Below are 14,486 nucleotides of genomic sequence, written 5' to 3' on the forward strand. Positions count from 1 at the left end.
CAAAGAGTTGGGTTCAATTCAAAAGAGTGTGGGTCAAAAGTGAAGTAGAAGTGAAAACAATCCCAGCTTGGAACAAGCAAAGGTCTGGGGGAAACAAGTACACGACCAGCGTATACCTTTGTATGACAAGAATGGAATTGGGAAGATACTCTTGTATCATGGACAGGTACAAGCATCATCCAAGGAGACCAGGTAGGGTCTCTCTCTTTCTGTTCACTTAAATGAAGTAGTGCAAGGGCAAGAACGAACGCCTTCTGGTGCTGCCGTGGCCCTCGCCATTGTGGTGACCGTGGTGGTGGCCCTCTCCCCAGTGCTTGCCGTTGTCGCCGTTGTTGTCGGGGGAAGCAGTGGCAGAAGCGGTGGAAGTGGCGCTTCCGCTCTAGACAGAGAGTTTATACGTAACACGTGCAAATAGGGTTGAATGCACTTACCACAGTGACTGTTCGGACAGAGACAGAGGTCACGGTAACGGTGGCCGGGTTGCAAGCACCGGAGCTGCTGATGGCGGAGGCGCTGATAATAGGAGTGCTTGTGACAGGAATGCTAATGGCGGAGCTGCTGATGAGAGGGGTGCTACTGGCAGGAGTGCTAGTGACAGAGCCATTAGTGACAGCAGTGCTGATGGCAGAGCCGCTGATGGCAGGAGTGCTAGTGGCAGCAGTTCCGAGAGTGGTGGTCTCGGTCTAGACAAAAGATTAGTACAGATATCAAACACAGCCCATCTAACACATACCACCCAGATAGTGTGTCCGCTGCTAACAGTCGGGACGACAGTAGTAGTCACATCTGTAGCGGCAACAGAAGAAGGAATGGCAGCAGTTTCGGTCTAGAAAATAGTTAGTCCAGATCCCGAACACAGTCAATCGAATTCATACCACCCAGACGGTGTGGCCGTCGCTGACGGTCTCGACAAATGTGATGGTCTCAGTAGTGGCTGGAGCACCAGAGGCGGCAGGAATAGTCTCGGTCTAGGGAATTATTAGTTTCGTCTGTGAACACGGCGCATTTCCAATCCAATACACACCACGACAGCAGAGTCGGCGGCAGTAGCCGTTTTATGAATAGTGGTGGTGACAACTCTGGTTGAGGTGCCAGCACCGAGAGTGTAGGTGATCGTCACATCGGCAGTGTTCGTATAGCTCGGGCTAAATGTGCTTGAGCTCGAGACACCGGTGCTGAGGGGAACACTGATCGAGCTGTTGCTCCCCCGCGAGGGCGAAACAATAGGCGAGACGACACCGGAGGAAACCACTGCAGAAGATGGCATCTTTGTCGGGGAGACTGCGACTGGCGAGCTGGTCACACCCGAAGATGCAATACCAGACGAGGCGGCACTGGGGGATACTGTCACGACCGAGGTGCTGATTGCCCAGGAGGAAGACGCATTACCAGATGGAGTAACAGTAGACATTGCTGCAACGGATGACGGGAGCTTCGAGGTCGAAGAGGCCACCTGAGTTGAGTTTGGAGACAACGTCGGGGTGACAATCACAGCAGACGAGGACACTGCGGTTGGGTTAACGCTCACCGTAGGGACCGAATTGGTTCCGTAGAAGGTCTCCGTGCCGTAGAAGGTCTCGGTGCTGTACCAGGTCTCGATACTGTAGGATTTAATATGCCGGTTGTTGCGGGTGCGCAGACCCCAGGGACTGGCATCGCTAACGGCAGCCAAAGATGCCAACAAGGCAACGGTGGAGGTTTTCAAGTGCATCTTTTTCACCTGTTTTGGTAGCTAGTCGCAACTAATGAGAATTAAAGATCAAAAAGCAGTATAAGAGAAACACGTTATTTGGAAAGGAACGAGATGCAAAGTTAATTTGCAAGAAAAAGAGAGAGAGAAAAGATCTGATACAAAGAAAGGATTGAACACAAGCTTCAAGCTTTGAGAAAGAAGGAACGACAGAACGCAGTGATCCAGATATTTAACTCATTTGTCTCTACGTTGTATAACCCTTAATCAAACCACGGCCCTCGCCGACATTTCTATTCTAGTGTTTGAGTGGGGCTTCTCTCAGGTTGCCGATATATTGGAAAGTGTTTTAGTAATGTCGTCTGGATAACAATTCTGGGTCCTGTGGCTACGTACCTTGATCAAAATTAATTTAGACATGTCCCGATCTGTGCATGGCTCGGGATCTTCAACATGACCCAGAAGTTCTACCTGACCATGACGTGCTTTTACCCTGTATTCTGACTGGTGTTTCGAAAAGTGCACAAATGCCGAGCACCAGGCTTCTTAGCCGGTGCCGTCCCACTATTTGGTTTTTGAAGTTTCATTGCGTGGATCTAGCCCGGCTGAATGATCTCCTTCACTCGGGACTGAAAGTGGATAAGTTCAGACCGTTTGTTTCCGGTACATCAGGAAATAGGACCTTTGGCAGATTTGATCTTGTGAGCCCTAGTGGCCAAGAGTCATGTTTATTCTACCGGCCAAACACAGTAGCCACTCACCCGCCTAGAGAGACGGGTACATACAGGATCTGCTATCTATCCTCTTTGCATTCAGGAGATAGATTGCTTTGTAAGGAGGGTAGGTATAAAGGTGGGGAAGTCCTGTCACAAAATTCTAGGCCCGGATAGGGCTAACTATGTCATCAGGAAATTAAGGTCCTCGCCCAGGGGTCCAGAACAACTGCCGTCCCGTGCGCCATGTGGGTCCCTCGTTGACAGCATTGGGCTCGGCCAAGAAATAGGAATTAAACGTCAGACTTTCGAGGCCTTCTGTTGATGTCATCGCTTGTCTCAGAGTGTGCGATTGAAGAAAACATGGAAAATCTAGGATCCTACGGCTCACCACATAAGGTGGTTGATATAGTTATAGTGAATCACAGGTCATCGATGTTGAGTATGTAATAGCTATGTTTTCCTCGCTACGGTTAGAAACAAAACAACGCTTATTTCCCGAGCCAACAGAAGATCAATTGAAACGAAAGTTAAAGTACAGGCCGGTCATTAACCATATCCGCATCGAAAGAAGCAGATCTGAAACAACCAAAATATCCTCACAGATAGAAGCTCACATCTCAAATCATCAAGGGGGGCAGTGTAGGGGAGAAATTAAGGGGAAGTGAAGTGGTGGAAGAAGAAAGAGACAAATCAGACAAAAAATGAACACTGATCACATCAAGTCAAGAGAAAAATGGGCATGAAAGGGGAAAAACAAGGGGGCAGGGGGCAAATCAAAAAGGCAGAAAGAGCAGTATCCCGAACTCCTCCCAAGCCACCGTGGGAAAGCCGGCCAGTCGAATCCATATCCCTGAGTCCCCGCCATGTGCTGATGTTGAAAATAAAATGCCAGAAGAAAGATGCTGAAAAGCCCGAGACCCGTGCCATGGGTCAGCTCAAGAAAGAATGAGCATTGTAAAGAAAGAAGAACTCCCGTTCGTGTTTTGCTGTCGTACCCGTCATCAAATTGTACATCGTCCAGTGTGTCGTTGACTGAGTTGTCACGCCTGTATGGTTGGACATGCCGTCTATATCATAATGTCTTTCGTGAGAAGAAAGAAGAAACAAGAAAAACGCCGTTGTCCTAACAACCACCCGAGAGAAAGATCTATTCACCCCCTGAGAGATGGGTGGTGAGTGGTTCAGGGGTCGACGAGGAACTCGTTGGAGAGGTTGTCGATTTGCTCGGATAGAGGATCCTCGCCGAGTGAACTGAGACTGGCGAAGGTCTTGTCGTTGTAAAACGACGTGGTGGCGGCAAAGTCAGATGCGTCGACAAACGGATAGGCGCTGGGGTAACTCGACATTGACTGATTGGTCAGAGAGGCAAACTCCTCATCAAAGTCCTCAACAGGATCTTTGGTGATGAATGGGTCCAGCTCAGAGCCAACAGACTCGGCCAGGGTGGGTGCTGTGTGAGGCGAGGACATATCGTGAGGCGAAAGAGCCGGGTCACTGTAGAGGTACTCCTTTGTGTACGGCTCTGGCGCGATAATAGGGTCGTACTGAGAAAGCGCGCTCTCGTAGGTGGTTTGGCTGAGCTGAGGCGGCGACATCGGTAGCATGTCATCGTCGAACGCAGGCGAGAACGGACCGGATGGGAGATTTCCAGTGCTGTTTCCGGGCGAGGCCGGCGGCGTGTAAGACGACGGTGCCACATAGTAGGCGTTGTCATAGTTGGGCGAGTTGAACATGGGAGCATCGTTGTGGACGGGAGATTCATAGAGCGCTGGGCCATCTTCAAGACCAAGAGAGCTTCGAGGGGAGGAAGCTTCAGTCATGGACTCGTAATAAGTGGTGGTGGGTGACTGCTGGGAATCTTTCTGAGCCACACGGCGGCGAGTGCGAGTTGCTTTGTCGACGCGAGTCTCCATGTCCGGACGGCTGTTCTTGGGTGGGCGACCACGCTTGGTCGTCTTCGGCTGGATACCATTGATGCCACCAACGCACATACCACGCTGGCGGTGTCGAGTCAAGGCATCCATGCGGACAAAGTTGGCACCACACGGGCAGACGAAAGGCTTGCTTCCAGCGTGGGTCTTCAGATGGCGCTTGAGGTCGTGGCCACGAACGAAGTGCTGAGTGCACACGTCACAGTGGTATGGACGGTCTCCAAGGTGGGTTTGGACATGGGATCGGATGTTTTCCTTTCGTCCAAAACGAGAATTACAACCCGGAAACAGGCAATCCCATTTCGCGTCCTGAGCGTCAGGGCCGGCGATGTACTGGTTGATCTTTTCATTGGAGATCCCCGTCTTGCGGAGGCATGCCTTGACTCGAGTGTCAAGGTCAATCTGGCTCATGGAATCCTCAGAAGCATCCATGTCTCCTTTGATGGGAGAAGATGTAGAATAGGCGACCTGGTCCAAGTCCGAGGGTGTGGGAGAGGCACTTTCAAATTTCTGGGGCGGGATTTGGCAGGATCTCGGGGAGGGCATAGCAGCAAGCTCAGCAAATGCTGGAGCTAGAGGGGAACTGTCAGGGGAGGGCATCTGGGGAGGGAATGACTGGGTTAGGTGTTTGGAAGGGGTCAGGTCACTGCTGTACATGGACAGATCAAAAGATCTCTTTGAGGGGGTGTGATTTGGGGTTAAAGGGAAATCTGGAGAAGGTCAGCGGTGCCGGCAATATGTAAACAAAGGCACATACAAGAAGAAGAGATGTGAGCGTGGGACATTTCCGGGCTATTCTCTGCTTTCACAGCGACCTGCTGTTGATCGTGTCGTCGAGATATAGCCATATTCGGCGGCACCCCAACGAGGCATTGCTGGGGAAACAACTCCCAGTCATCAGTTTCAGCATGTGCTTGACTCGGATGCTGGTTTGAGCGCAAGTTACGCCGAAGTCTTTCTGGCTCTTGGTGGATGTGGTGGTTCAAGTGTCCATTCAGAGATCCAGTCTCCGAACATTGGCTCCGGGGCCGAGAAAGACTCGAGGTTATCCTGCGGGGAGTCATATCTCCCACTTGAGCGTGTATGGCTTGCAATTGCTCGTGAGTGAAAGCTTGACATTGATCCCTAACGGTTGTAGGGGTCGAAAACTGATACGTTTGATGAGCAGACTGATCTGCCGGGGCAAAACGGCGTTCAGCCACGGGAAAGTAGGCCTGATTCTGCTGCACAGTGGCCTGTTGGCAAGGGATTGCTGCTTTTTCGTTATAAAAGTCGCGAAGCTGCGTGACCGTCTTCGGCGTATTGCGCCTGTCAGTGGCGATTTGGGGACCAAACGAGCCATAGTCGACTGTTTGGCCGCGGCGGTGGCCTCGGTTTGGCGGCACGGCGGTGGCCACCATTGTCGGAGCCTTGGCCTTGAATGGCGTCGAGTTTTGGCGGCGATGGCCCAGGGATCTCGGGGCGACGCTCATCAGGGCTTTTGGCAGCCAGTGACAGGAACGGACGAACGGGACGACCTAACAGCAGTGTCAGTCGGTGCACAGTACAATCAACGCGCAACAATCAAAGCAGAAAAGCGAAAAGAAACGGAACCGAGAAGCTAGACTCTAGCTCTCTTCAATGGGATGAGATGGGATATTCCAAGCTCGAGTGTGACACGCGAGAGCAGTCAAGAATTCAAATTTGATCCAGTGCGAGGAGAACTGTGTCTGGAGGATTCCGGACCTTTGAAATGAAGAAGTCCGGACCCGTCTTACAGCGATCTATCTATGGGCTATCAACAATGGGGCCGTTGTCAGGGCAACCGACGCGCCCGAGGCCAGCAACCCAGCTGTGACGAGGACGGGCCCACTATTATTGATTGATTTCCTCTGTGCGTTCACTGTGCCTTGCGATTGGGGGCTGCTAGTCCTTGATTTCTTCCTATCTTCCCATTTCCTGTTCTGCAAGGGCCGTGTCGATGTTTCTGCGAGGAGTCCGCGGGATGGTGTCCGTCGTGCCGCGCCATGTTGTCCCAGTTCCCCGGACAATCGCTTGTGCTGTTCAACACAGTAGATAGCGCGATCGGTGGGATCTTGGGTCCATCGATTGTCCGGGGCGATAGTTTCGGGGTTGTTGACGACCGATGTCATCGACACCTGAAAATTGACGCCTGATTAATTGGGCATCCACGGAGTCATCAATCTTCCTTTCCGGAGGCGGTGTCCCACGTGACCACACAACCGATTTCCTCGCTAGTCGATTTTTGCCCACACTCTGATTTTCTTCATCTTTTCAAGGTTGAGGAAGACAACTTGTCGAGGTGAGCATCCCCCATCTCGAGGTGTGCGAGGCAGATAAGAATGATCACTGCATCTGCCCCGTCTGCCTGCACCAAAAATCACCAAAACATCCGCTAACCCACTACCTCTCCAGGCCTTCTCAAGATGCAGATCTTCGTCAAGACCCTTACGGGTAAGACTATCACCCTCGAGGTGGAGTCTTCGGACACCATTGACAATGTCAAGTCCAAGATTCAGGGTAAGCGAGCCGTTCAGATCAGACACAAAAGACGACGTGGCTAACGGGAACCCCGCGATATAGACAAGGAGGGAATTCCCCCGGACCAGCAGCGCCTGATCTTCGCTGGCAAGCAGCTCGAGGACGGCCGCACTCTTTCGGACTACAACATCCAGAAGGAGTCGACCCTGCACCTCGTGCTCCGCCTGCGTGGTGGTGGCAAGAAGCGCAAGAAGAAGGTCTACACCACCCCCAAGAAGATCAAGCACAAGCGCAAGAAGACCAAGCTCGCCGTCCTCAAGTACTACAAGGTTGATGGCGATGGCAAAATCGAGCGTCTCCGCCGCGAGTGCCCCTCCGCCGAGGTATGTCTTTTCCCTCTCTCTCTCTGTCATCTCCACTCGCTAATATATATATCTCTTTTTCAGTGCGGTGCTGGTATCTTCATGGCTGCCATGCACAACCGTCAGTACTGCGGCAAGTGCCACCTCACCTACGTCTTCGACGAGTCCAAATAAACGGACGTTGTTGAGCGGGAGGTTTTGTCACGAGGTTCGGGCATAGTGATTCTAGGCTAAAACATGAGTGATGGGATTGACCGAGTGGTTGATGGTGCGCCTTGTGGTATTATCTCTTGAGGTAGCTGTCAATGAAACTTGAAAAAAAACCAACAAATGCTTGTCCCTTCTCGTAGTCAGAAAAAGTATTCAATTTGGTTTCGTAGTACAAAGTCATGAAAGGCACGGCACATCCCGGCCTGTCCGAACCATCCCTCACCCATTTGGATATCATCATCCAGGAAATCCCGCGCGCAAATTATCGTACTTGCTATCTGGATAGTCGATCGCGTTAGCCGTCTGGTCCAGCGCAGAGAGACCGCCCACGCCGTCGACAAAAGCCCCGATCAAGCTGCCATCCGAAGCATTGGCCGTCGTTCCTCCCTTGTCACCGCTACTTTCCCACCACATACCACCACCCAGCTGACGCTGTGTAACAAAGGAAGCCTTCGTCTGCGCCATGACGACATTGTCGTACGAGACCATCGTGCGGTCTGCGGAACTATAAGACCACGATGCGCCAGCTTTCGAATCAACATGCTCGCTCGCACCGGGTTGCGGAAGCGCCTTGTAGTCCCACACGCCATTTTCCCAGCTGCCCTGACCGACGCCCGAGAAGGGAGTGCCGGGCCCGTCGGTGTTGGTGAAGGCGCGTCCGTACAGCGGCATCCCCATGACCATCTTTGAGGGTGGCACACCACCGTTGTTGATGTAGTGGTCCATCGCTGCGACGGTGGAGAAGGGCGTCGAGGTCGGGCTTGACGTTGACGGGAAGAGATTCGCCTGGTGCCCGGCGTCTTTGTCCCAGCTGCCGGCGTAGTCGTAAGCCATCAAGTTATAAAAGTCCAGCAGTGGTGTCATCTGGGGCAGCTTGAGCTTGGTAAAGTTGTCGGGCCCGGCGGGACAGGCTATGGTCAGGTAGAACTTGCGGCCGGGTCCTGCTGCTTTGTCCAGGGTCTAAAGCATTGTTAGGATCTTGTCGGTTTCGAAAAGTGGGCATCACACCTCTCGGCATTTCTGAAGCAACAAAACCAGGTTCTGAGCTTGGGTCTCATCTGTTCAGGGTGTGAGTTATTCGTACAAGAATAGAGCTTGGCTTGTAGATGTACCTTGCGGATACTCCCAGTCGATATCCAGACCTGAAGAAAAGCGGTCAGTTTCAAAAAAAAGAAAAAGGAAATCTCCCTATCCTGGCGCCACACAGACATACCATCAAACCCCAGATCCAAAACCAGCCGCGTCGCCGACTCCGCGAATTTGGCCCGCCCCTCATCAGAGCTGGCCGGCTGCGCAAAGTTGGCCGAGTAGGTCCAGCCACCGATCGAAAGCAAGACCTTCAGCCTGCGGTTCCGCTTCTTGAGCAAGAACAGCTGCTTGACGCACCCGTATACATTGGTGCCGGTGTCATTCCACGAGTCACCGGGATAGTGTTTTTCAATGTCGGACCATGAATCCGTCAAGTACCTGGAGGTAGGTAGATCAGCCAGGAGTGATTTGGGGAAGGTGATAATGACAAGGCATACACTTCACCACTCTCGGGACGGATGTTTGCAAAGGCATAGAGCACATGTGTCAATTTCTCGGCGGGCAGATCCTGCGGGTTGTAGTTGCGTCCGTAGATTGCCTAGTGAATGGGGGTGTCAACAAGGGATGTCACAATATAGACAGATCATTCCAGTGGAAGATACACTCAAGGAATATCAAAACATACCCAGTTGACATAGTAGGCAACGGTTCTGAATCCAGGCGACATGGTGGGCGACGCAGTAGGAGCACCGAGTGTACTAGAGTAGTGCTGCACCAGAACAGCCACAAGTACCACAAAGGCAGTGAGCAGGGCAGCCGGTCTGAGGAGATGAAGAGCCACGGTTGTTTTTGGAGCTGCTCGAAAAAGAGCGTCAAGTCGTTCTGGCTTGACCAATCCACATATGATAAATAGTCTCGGGACCCACCGCCAAGGCCTGACCACGGATCAGTCATCGGGCGGGCCGCGCTGATTGAGAAGACTCCTATGGGTTTCAGATCCATAGTAGAACACAACAATCCCGATCACATAAGAATTTCCACGTATAGACATGTCATATTCAACCTCAGAACTTTTGGTTAAATACTGTCACTATCGGACCCGGTTTAGCGTATCATGTGATTAGGGTACAAAAAGGCATCTCTGTTTTCCGATATGTGCAAGGCAATAATCCATCGACTGTAGTTTCAGATCCACATAGAATCTCCTAGAAATCTAGTATTTCGTTCTGCTCCCGACACCATCAGGCCTACCGCCTACTGCGCCCTAACCCAACCGTACCTATATGAGAACCCTCTCCAGCCTCACGACAACGTCCTCGTAAAACTTCTCGCCCTGTTCATTCTCATCCGCGCCGAACCCGTCCAAACAAGCTTTTACCACATCCCCAAAAATGTCCCCCGCCGCAGCTTTTACCATATCCAAAAACCGAGCTTCCCGCAATAATGTAACCTGTACCTTCTTCGTCACCCCCGGCCGGAAATGTCCCTGCACATTCTCGCCCTCAATCCCCAGTACCCGATGCAGCGGCATCCACAGCGCTGTCTCTAGGAGCACAATTCCCAGACTATAGATATCAAACGCTTTCTTGAACCCCCCAATACCCTCTGTCGCGACGTCGCTGTGTGCCAGCGGATGCCGATACAGGTTATACAGCGGGGTGGTGTCGGGCCGCTCGGTCATCTCTGTGTTGTGGGCTGGGCGCGCGAGGCCGAAGCCGCAGAGGAAGGGGTTTGAGAGATCGGTGTGGCCGGGTTCTGTGAAGAAGACTACGTTTTGGCTCCGGATGGCTTTGTGGATCCAGTTAGTGGAGTGAAGGTGCTGCACTGCGGTGGCGAGAGTGTGTGCGAGGTGGACACGCGCGGAAAGGGAAGGCTTCTCGTCGTCATGGAAGATGTCGAAGAGCGAAGTTGGAGCGTGGGCGGATGCGGGGCCAGTGGGACGACGGAAGACCAGTCCGAAGCGGTTGTGTGGTGCGTCGTTGAAGTAGCCAATGCAGGCGGGCGTGTGGAACTGCGTGGGCTTTTGGGAGTTCTTGAGAAGGGCTGAGAGCTTGCAGATTCGTGCTTGGGTGAACTGGTCGGGGTGGCCGTTTTGGAGCACTGGGTCGTAGTATTTCCATTCAATCCACGCTGGCTTGCCATCATACAGACCGACTGAGCGCTCTATCTCCCTTGTCATGTAGGTGGCTGGGGAGGAGCGGAAGATGGTGCAGGATCCCGCGTCTAAGAGCCCGTCTTTGCTGAGTTCATCACTGGGGTTCGAGTTGATATCTATGTTCAGCGCCTTGAAGCGCGCCAGCGTCGCCAGGACTTCTGTCTCTCGCCGAGGTTCGAAGTTTTGCGTCAAAGAGCGCTGCATGTTGCCCGCCTGGAAGATCTGGAGTAGGTGGTCGACCTTGTTATTCAGCTGAAGGACCTGCATGGACGTGCGGGTCTGCACTTGATGGAGAGTAAATTGCTGCTGCGAGTCGAGCAGGCTCTGCATGCCATCGTTCAGCACGCCGAGCCGAGCAAGCGCGGTCTCTAAGCGTTCGCGATCGAACACCGCCCAGCGGAAACGCACGGGATAGAGCCGCAGCCTCTCCACGCACCTGAGGGCTCTGGTTTCGAGCGAACTTTTGGCGTGCGGGAACCGCTCTTGGAACTCGAACTCCCCTGCCGCATTGTAGAGAGAACCGCCTTGGCCGCCATCAACTAGGGATCGGTACGGGTGGCCAACGTTCCAGAAACCCGTGATTATGGCCTCCTGCTCGCTCAGAACCTCCTGCACGAGGGCCTCGTTCAACCGCAAGGTTGCGCAAAGGGAGTCATTCTTCTCGGTCAGGTTGGCCACTTCGGCCCAGTTCAGCAGTCGGTGTTGCTCTATTTTCAAGCGGACACGCAAATAATGAAACTGAGGTGGCATGCCATTTGCATCGGACAAGAGATTGTAGGCTGTTATGTTATTTTATCGTTAGCGAGTTGGTTGGCCCAGGAGGGGAGCAAGATTGTACCTGGTCTGACCTTTTACACAGCCTGCAAAGAGCTGGAATGTGAGCGAGATGGCCCCAACGCCGAAGCCGGCTAGCGATATCGGGTCCATCGCATCGCTAGTGACGGCTATGAGTGGCAACAGGTAATGTTGAGACCACCCATCTCTACGAGCGTAAATGCCAACCAACTAATCCCGATAGGGCATAAACGTGGGGTGCGGCTCGTATTGGGGTCCTTGTGACATCGACCAGCTTTGAGCATTATGAGGTACACGAGTATGCACGACGAACCGCCGCGAGATAGTCCTAGGTATGGATATGCTTCTTAAGTATTAAATGGATTTAGTAACATCGACAGGGTCCCACAGTTTGTAGACGAGGCCCGGGACGGACTGGATTGGGCAGGTCGTGGAACATCCCACGTCGAATTTCACACTGACGAGGCCCTCCCCCTATCGCAAGGGCGATTCCTCGGCCATGGGATGAACGGAGGCGTGTTCGAGACGGTAGTATGTGGACAGACAGTGGCCTGGAAGCGCCGGTACTGTCGGCGGCAGATCGGGGCGCAAGACCTGCGGGAAATGGACATCCTGAGGAAACTCGACAGCCGACACATCATCAAGCTTGTCGGGACATACACCCATGGGCCATTCCTTGGGCTGCTGCTGTGGCCGGTTGCCGTGTGTGACCTGGGGACGTTTCTCGAAGACGTCGACAACCTCTTACAGAACCCTGGCCCTGGGGACGCAGGAATTGGCTATCAAGCCATGATAACCCAGCGTTTACGCAGCCTAGGTATTGATACTCCCTCCTCTGCGTCCACCCGGCTGAAGCAAAGCATCGGGTGCACGTCCAGCGCCATCGCATACCTGCACCAACGATCCATCCGCCACAAAGATATCAAGCCAGCGAACATCCTCCTCTCGCCTGCTGGACTCTGGGTGGCCGACTTCGGTACTTCCACCGACTTCACAGGCATCTCACAGAGTATCACGCAGGACGGCGAACGCGGGACTCCGAAATACTTCGCCCCCGAAGTCGCCGAGTACGAGCCCAACGGGCGGTCGGCGGATATATTCTCGCTGGGCTGTGTGTTCCTCGAGATGATTGGGTTGTGCAACGGGTACTCGCTGGAGTATCTGAAGAGCCTGCGACCGAATAAGGACCAGTCATTCCACGCGAACCTCGACTCCATCTTGCACTGGTTCAACTTCTCAGGGACCAATGTCAACTCCCCGGCTGATCAGCAACTGATGGCACTGGTACGGGAAATGCTTGTTCGAACTGCACAGGAGCGCCCAACCGCAGAGCACATTGAGACACGCTTGCGGTTGATCGATACTTTGCATGGGCCGAGACCGGCGGCGCCGCTGTGGGGGGACTGCTGCGCGCCTGTGCCGCGGTCATCGGGGCAGATCCAGCCCCGTCGGATATCACTTGTGACTATCAAAATCGGGAATACGCATCAATTGAAGAATGTGGGCCATGGATGGCTTTTCTTCGTCCGTGCACCAGGTGTGGAGGATATCATCGCGGACGTCCATTTTTTCCTAGTATGTATTATCCTATGGGCCTAGCGGACGTTTTCTCACCCTTCAGCATCCAAGTTTTGAACACCCCTATACCGTCCAACATCTGCCGCCGTTCGAAATGATTGGAGGAGGATGGGGCTTCTTCACCATCAGCACAGTCGTCGCCCTGAAGCGAGGATATTCATGGGTATCTCCATATGCGACACTCGGACTAGGAGATCAGTCTCTTTTGACGCTTTATTGGACACTGAACTTTGAACGAGAACTCAGCTATAGTCATGTTGAGGTGGGTGTTGCAGTATCGTAGATACAAGTGGGCGTGGAAAGGGCAATCAACGAGGATCGCAGTAAATCGAGTCCGCCCGTGGGCACAGTGCGAGGCCGAGGCTCGCGCTGGTGAGTAAGATGCTTAAACAGGGGGGAGAAAGGGTAGCGGGCGTATAACAGTTTCGAGTAAAATACATCATGGCAGGGGGGATCTACGACTTGCCCATATAGTTGGGAAATAATTCGTGAGAGAGCATGGGGTAAACTGATTTCGAATACTGCTGTAACTACCCGGCCACACTCAGCTACCCTAGTCCGTGGTGGTCGGCGATTTTGAGAACGACTGCAGATGAATGTTCATGTGGAGGGATACTTGATGTCGCAGGCTAATTGGGAGCAGGTCCTCGTACCTGGTGGAAGCCGGTTATAAATAACAGCCCCCACATGATTATTGGTGGGATTCCTGCTGTGGCAGTGTACGTGGCTGAGGATCAATGTGGCTGAGCTGTTGTTCTAGATCTTGACTCCTAGTAGAATCATGACGCCAGAAACGGAGTCTGGAAAGCGATTCTTATATTTGTCAGTCGCACAAGCTGCAGGGTCCTCGTAGCGTGACATCTCCACCTGCGCAGGGTCTCGGTGCAACATGACATGTGTTATGCTGTCGAACATCGTCGAACGGAGTGACTATTTTGATCTTCAACTCTGCTGTTTGGTCTGTGTGGAAAATACATGGGCGACACAGCACCTAGTCGAATGATTTTGTCTCGCCACCCGCTAAATGATAAGTATAGAATGAATGAAGTACTCGCCCCCGCGAAGAATATCTTGGCTAGCTTCACCGGCTGGTTCAGCCCTCTGAGCATAGTGCACATGTTTTGATATCAAGCAGGCCTAACGAACCCTTTGCTGGCTACTCGGATTATAAATTTATATATTGTTCTGGCCTCTCGTGGACACCACTAGCTTACCAACTGTACACCTAAATGACACGCACTCGGTATCATACGGCGGATATTGGATTGGCTCTAGAGTAAAAAGGCGGCAAGAGATCACATTTCTCAAACTGGGAGACCACAAGGTGGTACTGTCTACCTGGTGACCATGGGCCTGAACGAGAAGGACGAGCAGATCATTCGTCTCTCATTCCGTCGATCCGAAGATCAAAAGTATGCCAACTTCAAATGGCAGCTACATATATACCACTAGCAAGGCATAGTAGATCCTTTAGACGGTAGCGAAACGCCGTAACAAGAGAAAGGTGAAAAAAAAAAAGAAAGGTTCGGGCACATGGCT

At 52.7% G+C, this 14,486-nt stretch overlaps 5 protein-coding genes across 5 annotated transcripts; 1 reads left to right on the forward strand and 4 right to left on the reverse strand.

The window, feature by feature from the left end:
• Nucleotides 1-217: 217 nt before the first annotated feature.
• Nucleotides 218-1,711, reverse strand: PFLUO_LOCUS6717 (uncharacterized protein; the record flags this gene model as incomplete). The annotated part of the gene is made up of 5 exons (XM_073784286.1): nt 218-379; nt 432-683; nt 734-826; nt 876-968; nt 1,025-1,711. 5 exons carry the CDS (start codon nt 1,709-1,711, stop codon nt 218-220), a joined length of 1,287 nt encoding a protein of 428 aa, XP_073640757.1.
• Nucleotides 1,712-3,587: 1,876 nt separating this feature from the next.
• Nucleotides 3,588-5,809, reverse strand: PFLUO_LOCUS6718 (Metallothionein expression activator; the record flags this gene model as incomplete). The annotated part of the gene is made up of 2 exons (XM_073784287.1): nt 3,588-5,047; nt 5,095-5,809. The coding sequence occupies 2 exons, from the start codon at nt 5,807-5,809 to the stop codon at nt 3,588-3,590; spliced, it is 2,175 nt and encodes a 724-aa protein (XP_073640758.1).
• A 1,818-nt stretch (nt 5,810-7,627) lies between these two features.
• On the reverse strand, nt 7,628-9,146 carry PFLUO_LOCUS6719 (Chitinase 4; the record flags this gene model as incomplete). The annotated part of the gene is made up of 6 exons (XM_073784289.1): nt 7,628-8,350; nt 8,399-8,448; nt 8,503-8,532; nt 8,604-8,857; nt 8,917-9,017; nt 9,105-9,146. 6 exons carry the CDS (start codon nt 9,144-9,146, stop codon nt 7,628-7,630), a joined length of 1,200 nt encoding a protein of 399 aa, XP_073640759.1.
• A 552-nt stretch (nt 9,147-9,698) lies between these two features.
• PFLUO_LOCUS6720 (uncharacterized protein) lies at nt 9,699-11,501 on the reverse strand (the record flags this gene model as incomplete). The annotated part of the gene is made up of 2 exons (XM_073784290.1): nt 9,699-11,353; nt 11,423-11,501. 2 exons carry the CDS (start codon nt 11,499-11,501, stop codon nt 9,699-9,701), a joined length of 1,734 nt encoding a protein of 577 aa, XP_073640760.1.
• A 153-nt stretch (nt 11,502-11,654) lies between these two features.
• Nucleotides 11,655-13,230, forward strand: PFLUO_LOCUS6721 (uncharacterized protein; the record flags this gene model as incomplete). Its single annotated transcript, XM_073784291.1, has 3 exons — nt 11,655-11,701; nt 11,750-12,944; nt 12,991-13,230. The coding sequence occupies 3 exons, from the start codon at nt 11,655-11,657 to the stop codon at nt 13,228-13,230; spliced, it is 1,482 nt and encodes a 493-aa protein (XP_073640761.1).
• Between the last annotated feature and the right edge of the window lie 1,256 nt (nt 13,231-14,486).

This window comes from Penicillium psychrofluorescens (assembly GCF_964197705.1).
Source record: "Penicillium psychrofluorescens genome assembly, chromosome: 4".
NCBI lineage: Eukaryota > Fungi > Ascomycota > Eurotiomycetes > Eurotiales > Aspergillaceae > Penicillium > Penicillium psychrofluorescens.